The sequence below is a fragment of the Nerophis lumbriciformis genome, linkage group LG22 (assembly GCF_033978685.3).
Source record: "Nerophis lumbriciformis linkage group LG22, RoL_Nlum_v2.1, whole genome shotgun sequence".
In the NCBI taxonomy this organism is placed as follows: domain Eukaryota; kingdom Metazoa; phylum Chordata; class Actinopteri; order Syngnathiformes; family Syngnathidae; genus Nerophis; species Nerophis lumbriciformis.
Genome location: NC_084569.2, coordinates 39972459 through 39980331, shown reverse-complemented (window position 1 = coordinate 39980331; position 7873 = coordinate 39972459). Strand labels below are relative to the sequence as shown.

General features: G+C 34.4%; 1 protein-coding gene across 1 annotated transcript in view; it reads right to left on the bottom strand.

Moving 5' to 3' along the window:
• Positions 1-776: 776 nt before the first annotated feature.
• Positions 777-7873, bottom strand: part of nherf1b (NHERF family PDZ scaffold protein 1b) — a 96151-nt gene continuing 89054 nt past the window's right edge. The window contains exons 5-6 of the mRNA XM_061973852.2: positions 4906-5016; positions 777-1076 (exon numbers count right to left, since the gene is read on the bottom strand). Of these exons, the coding sequence (XP_061829836.2) occupies positions 939-1076; positions 4906-5016 (249 nt within the window). The 3' untranslated portion in view covers positions 777-938. The remainder of the gene's footprint in view (positions 1077-4905; positions 5017-7873) is intronic.

Sequence of the window (7873 nt, the reverse complement as noted above, 5' to 3'; positions counted from 1 at the left end):
ACAACAACTCCTTTGGAAAATAACCCAAACGGGACAAGAAAAAAAACGTTATTATTGACAGAAACGTTTGAGGATTTGAAGAGAAGTGAAATTGCCAAGAAAAGCGAGCGGATCAAACGTGTGCTCCCACATCATTGGGGAAAGGATTTGTTGAAAAATGTAAAAATATATGAAATATACATTCTCATATGATTGCTGCGTCAAGCTAGCAGTTTGTTTGTTACATCTAAAGTCAAAACAGGTTTGAAATCACTTTTTTTAGGCAAGAAGCAAATATCTACACAAGACTTGATTTTTATCTCAAAATATTTATAATAATACGATTATTATTATCTCATAATCATCATCATCTTATTATTATAATAATAATAATTGTATTATGACATAAAAATATTATTACTACATAATAATATTATTATTACTAGTACATAATAATCGTAATATCAAGCTCATTATTACTACATAATAATATTAATCTCATTATTATTATTATTATTAGTACATAATAATAATAATGTAGTAATACTAATAATATTACTACATAATATTATTACTACATAATAATATTACTACATAATAATAATATGATTACTATTACTACATAATAATAATATTATTATTATGTAGTAATTATAATATTATTATTATTATGACATAATACAATTATTATGTTGTAATAATAATTGTATTATTATGACATAATAATAATAATATTATTATTATTATTGTTGTTATTATTACATAATAATAATAATAATAATAATAATAATAATAATAATAATAATAACAATAATAGTGAGATAATTAGTCCAGCATGATTGTCAGTGTGTACATGTCCTGTTAGTAGAAAGTTAAAAACATAATTTCTCCTGAAAATTCTCCTCTCTGATCGCGCTGCCAATCACCGCCATAAAAAAAGGGTTTGGTGCCGGAAGCTTCTAGAGGTTGCTGAAGAGTTCGTTTTTCTTGGTCCAGTCCATAGGGGGCGCTCTCTTGTTGGAGCGCTTCTGGTGGGCCAGCTCCTTGACCTGCTGCAGACTCATGGTCAGGGCGGGGATGGCCCCTGAAGCCACGCCCTGGAGGGGACAACATCCTCCTGTTACATCCACTTTTATTCACTTTATAAAAACTTTTTTAGGGCACCGTCATGCCCTTTAACATGTAACCTGTTTAGAATTGTTTTTATTAGGGCCCGCATGGCCCATTGCATAAGGACTCCCAAAGGGAGTCCTTATGCAATGGGACATAAGGACCTATTGAATTTGTAAGGTTTTATTCTTTCTTCTTCTTATTATTATTATTCTTCCGCAACTTTGCGCTGTAATTTGACCCCCTTAACATACTTCAAAACTCACCAAATTTTACACACACATCAGTAATATACGGCAAAACTCAAAATTGCGCTCTAGCGCCCCCTACGAAAAAAAAAAAACTAGACTGCCTGTAACTCCCACTAGGAAGGTCGGAGAGACATGAAACAAAAACCCTTATGTAGGTGTGACTTAGACCTAGATTTCATAATAGTATATTCTCGGGCAAAAATCAACAGGAAGTTGGCAATTCCCCCTTCAAGACAAAAAAGTACTAAAAACAGTCACTTTTGCCTCTTTGAGCTGTAATTTGACCCCCTTAACATGCTTCAAAACTCACCAAACTGAACACACACATCAGGACTGGCAAATATTGCGATCTAATAAAAAAACCTAACCCCAAATTTAAAAATTGCGCTCTTGAGCAATTTTTGAATAAAACAGAGAAAAAACTGCTCCTCGGAAGAAAAAAAATGACAAAACTGCCTGTAACTCCCACCGGGAAGGTCGGAGAGACATGAAACAAAAACCTCTCCGTAGGTCTCACTTAGACCTACATTTCATAAATTGACAACCCCCAGCAAAAATCTACAGGAAGTTTGCTATTCCCCCTTCAACACAACATTTTTGTAAAAACCGGTCACCTTTCTTCAAACACGTGTTTGACGTTTCGGCTTCAAACTAACACAGGAGAGAGATTGAACGCTTCTGATTAAAAGTTAGTGAAAGAGTTTTGATACCGGCTCCGGTTTTGATTTTATGACCCTTCAAAGAGCCGCTGCGCTGATGCTGCTGTTTTTTCAAGAAGGCTGCTTAAAAGCAGGAAGCACCAGCGGGCCCGACCAATGCTGCTTGCAGCTTTAATTTCAAATGTAACCTTCCTCCGATTAATACAAATAGTTTGATGATAAAATGTTATTTTAATGTAACAATTCAATGTAAACTTCCTGATTAATACAAATAGTTTGATGATAAAATGTGTTTTTTAATGTAACATTTAAATGTAACCTTCCTCTGATTAATACAAATAGTTTTTATATTTTTTAAATCTTATTTTATGTTATTTAAACCTTTTTTTTAATGTATTTATTTATTTTTTTAATACAAATAGTTTAATAATAAAATGTTATTTTTAATGTCACATTTAAATGTAACCTCCCTCTGATGAATACTTTTTAAAAACAATTTACTTTTTAATTTTATTTTTTTATGATTTAAAAAAAATACAATTAGTTTGAGAATAAAATGTTATTTTTAATGTAACATTAAAAAAGGATGTGATCAGAACTTGATTTGAGTTTCAGTTGCACTTCCAAGCCATGAGATGGCAGCACTGTACAGGCTATCTATGCTACGTAGGATGGGTTGTGTTGCGCCCTGCAAAGTGTTTATACTCGAAGTATTTGTTTGATTATAACATTCATTTGAGTTGTAGTTTTAATTAACACATTTGGAGGTGTTGAAATATTAGGTACATGTTTACACCTTTATGCAAATTATTAGCTATGGCCAAAATATTAGGTACACCTTTATGCAAATTATGAGGTATGGCCAAAATATTAGGTACACCTTTATGCAAATTATGAGTTATGGCCAAAATATTAAGTACACCTTTATGCAAATTATTAGCTATGGCCAAAATATTAGGTACACCTTTATGCAAATTATGAGGTATGGCCAAAATATTAGGTACACCTTTATGCAAATTATGAGGTATGGACAAAATATTAGGTACACCTTTATGCAAATTATTAACTATGGCCAAAATATTAGGTACACCTTTATGCAAATTATTAACTATGGCCAAAATATTAGGTACACCTTTATCCAAATTATTAGCTATGGCCAAAATATTAGGTACACCTTTATGCAAATTATGAGGTATGGCCAAAATATTAGGTACATATTTATTTTCAAATGATTAGTTATGGCCAAAATATTAGGTACACCTTTATGCAAATGATTAGCTACGGCCAAAATATTAGGTACACCTTTCTTTTCCAAATGATTAGCTATGGCCAAAATATTAGGTACACCTTTAGCCAAATTTTGAACTATGGCCAAAACATTAGGTACACCTTTATCCAAATTATTAGCTATGGCCAAAATATTAGGTACACCTTTATGCAAATTATGAGGTATGGCCAAAATATTAGGTACATATTTATTTTCAAATGATTAGTTATGGCCAAAATATTAGGTACACCTTTATGCAAATGATTAGCTACGGCCAAAATATTAGGTACACCTTTCTTTTCCAATGATTAATTTTGGCCAAAATATTAGGTACACCTTTATGCAAATTATGAGGTATGGCCAAAATATTAGGTACATATTTATTTTCAAATGATTAATTATGGCCAAAATATTAGGTACACCTTTATGCAAATTATGAGGTATGGCCAAAATATTAGGTACACTTTTAGCCAAATTTTGAGCTATGGCCAAAATATTAGGTACACTTTATGCAAATTATTAGCTATGGCCAAAATATTAGGTACACCTTTATGCAAATTATGAGGTATGGCCAAAATATTAGGTACACTTTTATTCAAATGATGAGGTATGGCCAAAATATTAGGTACATATTTATTTTCAAATGATTAATTTTGGCCAAAATATTAGGTACACCTTTATGCAAATTATGAGGTATGGCCAAAATATTAGGTACACCTTTATGCAAATTATGAGGTATGGCCAAAATATTAGGTACACTTTTATTCAAATGATGAGGTATGGCCAAAATATTAGGTACATATTTATTTTCAAATGATTAATTATGGCCAAAATATTAGGTACACCTTTATGCAAATTATGAGGTATGGCCAAAATATTAGGTACACTTTTAGCCAAATTTTGAGCTATGGCCAAAATATTAGGTACACCTTTATACAAATTTTTAGCTATGGCCAAAATATTAGGTACACCTTTATGCAAATTATAAGGTATGGCCAAAATATTAGATACACCTTTATGCAAATTATTAGCTATGGCCAAAATATTAGGTACACCTTTATGCAAATTATGAGGTATGGCCAAAATATTAGGTACATATTTATTTTTAAATTATTAATTATGGCCAAAATATTAGGTACACCTTTATGCAAATTATGAGGTATGGCCAAAATATTAGGTACACCTTTATGCAAATTTTGAGCTATGGCCAAAATATTAGGTACATATTTATTTTCAAATGATTAGTTATGGCCAAAATATTAGGTACACCTTTATGCAAATTATTAGCTATGGCCAAAATATTAGGTACACCTTTCTTTTCCAAATGATTAGCTATGGCCAAAATATTAGGTACACCTTTATCCAAATGTTGAAATCCCCATGTGAAACCGCTAATGCTAATAGTAGCCTGTCTATGGCAAATCCAACATAAACTAGCATCAAGCTAGCGCATTTTGTCAGAGTGGAGCCTTACTTTACGTTGTAGTGTTTTCTACCAAGCATACTTTCTTTGTTGCTGTTGAAAATGTTAACATTATTTAGAGGGAGTTTGTCTGAGTCTGCTCTCAGTGCTGCTTGAGTGATTTTATTTTTCTTGATATGGATTTGTTGTCTATGTTCTATGTTTCCTGTCACCTACCTCGGGGGGAGTGCTGCTGCTGGGCGAGGTGATGGAGGCGTTGGACGAGGCGTTGGATGGAGAAGGGCTGACCGACGGCTTGGAGTCTCTCTCGGCCCCGCCCCCGTTCACCTGGCAACACAAACACTGACGTCACTTCACGCCATCGGCTGGAAGAATACGTAACAATATTCTAGGGAGCGTGGTGAAGTTGTGTTGAATTTAAACAACAATATTCTAGGGAGCGTGGTGAAGTTGTGTGTTGAATTTAAACAACAATATTCTAGGGAGCGTGGTGAAGTTGTGTTGAATTTAAACAACAATATTCTAGGGAGCGTGGTGAAGTTGTGTGTTGAATTTAAACAACAATATTCTAGGGAGCGTGGTGAAGTTGTGTTGAATTTAAACAACAATATTCTAGGGAGCGTGGTGAAGTTGTGTTGAATTTAACCAACAATATTTTAGGGAGCGTGGTGAAGTTGTGTTGAATTTAACCAATAATATTTTCGGGAGCGTGGTGAAGTTGTGTGTTTCATTGAAACAACAATATTCTAGGGAGCGTGGTGAAGCTGTGTGTTGAATTTAAACAACAATATTTTAGGGAGCGTGGTGAAGCTGTGTGTTTAATTGAAACAACAATATTCTAGGGAGCGTGGTGAAGTTGTGTGTTGAATTTAAACAACGATATTCTAGGGAGCGTGGTGAAGTTGTGTGTTGAATTATTTATTCTAGGGAGCGTGGTGAAGTTGGGTGTTGAATTAAAACAACAATATTCTAGGGAGCGTGGTGAAGTTGTGTCGAATTTAAACAACAATATTCTAGGGAGCGTGGTGAAGTTGTGTGTGGAATTTAAACAACAATATTCTAGGGAGCGTGGTGAAGTTGTGTCGAATTTAAACAACAATATTCTAGGGAGCGTGGTGAAGTTGTGTGTTGAATTTAAACAACAATATTCTAGGGAGCGGGGTGAAGTTGTGTGTTGAATTTAAACAACAATATTCTAGGGAGCGTGGTGAAGTTGTGTGTTGAATTTAAACAACGATATTCTAGGGAGCGTGGTGAAGTTGTGTCGAATTTAAACAACGATATTCGAGGGAGCGTGGTGAAGTTGTGTGTTTAATTGAAACAACAATATTCTAGGGAGCGTGGTGAAGTTGTGTGTTGAATTTAAACAACAATATTCTAGGGAGCGTGGTGAAGTTGTGTGTTTAATTGAAACAACAATATTCTAGGGAGCGTGGTGAAGTTGTGTGTTGAATTTAAACAACAATATTCTAGGGAGCGTGGTGAAGTTGTGTGTTTAATTGAAACAACAATATTCTAGGGAGCGTGGTGAAGTTGTGTGTTGAATTTAAACAACGATATTCTAGGGAGCGTGGTGAAGTTGTGTCTTGAATTTAAACAACAATATTCTAGGGAGCGTGGTGAAGTTGTGTCGAATTTAAACAACAATATTCTAGGGAGCGTGGTGAAGTTGTGTGTTGAATTTAAACAACAATATTCTAGGGAGCGTGGTGAAGTTGTGTCGAATTTAAACAACAATATTCTAAGGAGCGTGGTGAAGTTGTGTGTTTAATTGAAACAACAATATTCTAGGGAGCGTGGTGAAGTTTTGTTGAATTTAAATAAAAATATTCTAGGGAGTGTGGTGAAGTTGTGAGTTGAATTGAAACAACAATATTCTAGGGAGCGTGGTGAAGTTGTGTGTTGAATTTAAACAACAATATTTTAGGGAGCGTGGTGAAGTTGTGTGTTGAATTTAAACAACAATATTCTAGGGAGCGTGGTGAAGTTGTGTGTTGAATTTAAACAATATTCTAGGGAGCGTGGTGAAGTTGTGTCGAATTTAAACAACAATATTCTAGGGAGCGTGGTGAAGTTGTGTGTGGAATTTAAACAACAATATTCTAGGGAGCGTGGTGAAGTTGTGTCGAATTTAAACAACAATATTCTAGGGAGCGTGGTGAAGTTGTGTGTTGAATTTAAACAACAATATTCTAGGGAGCGGGGTGAAGTTGTGTGTTGAATTTAAACAATATTCTAGGGAGCGTGGTGAAGTTGTGTGTTGAATTTAAACAACAATATTCTAGGGATCGTGGTGAAGTTGTGTCGAATTTAAACAACAATATTCTAGGGAGCGTGGTGAAGTTGTGTGTTTAATTGAAACAACAATATTCTAGGGAGCGTGGTGAAGTTGTGTGTTGAATTTAAACAACAATATTCTAGGGAGCGTGGTGAAGTTGTGTGTTTAATTGAAACAACAATATTCTAGGGAGCGTGGTGAAGTTGTGTGTTGAATTTAAACAACGATATTCTAGGGAGCGTGGTGAAGTTGTGTGTTGAATTTAAACAACAATATTCTAGGGAGCGTGGTGAAGTTGTGTGTGGAATTTAAACAACAATATTCTAGGGAGCGTGGTGAAGTTGTGTGTTGAATTTAAACAACAATATTCTAGGGATCGTGGTGAAGTTGTGTGTTGAATTGAAACAACAATATTCTAGGGAGCGTGGTGAAGTTGTGTGTTGAATTTAAACAACAATATTCTAGGGAGCGTGGTGAAGTTGTGTTTAATTTAAACAACAATATTCTAGGGAGCGTGGTGAAGTTGTGTGTTGAATTTAAACAACGATATTCTAGGGAGCGTGGTGAAGTTGTGTCGAATTTAAACAACGATATTCGAGGGAGCGTGGTGAAGTTGTGTGTTTAATTGAAACAACAATATTCTAGGGAGCGTGGTGAAGTTGTGTGTTGAATTTAAACAACGATATTCTAGGGAGCGTGGTGAAGTTGTGTGTTGAATTTAAACAACAATATTCTAGGGAGCGTGGTGAAGTTGTGTCGAATTTAAACAACAATATTCTAGGGAGCGTGGTGAAGTTGTGTGTTGAATTTAAACAACAATATTCTAGGGAGCGTGGTGAAGTTGTGTCGAATTTAAACAACAATATTCTAAGGAGCGTGGTGAAGTTGTGTGTTTAATTGAAACAA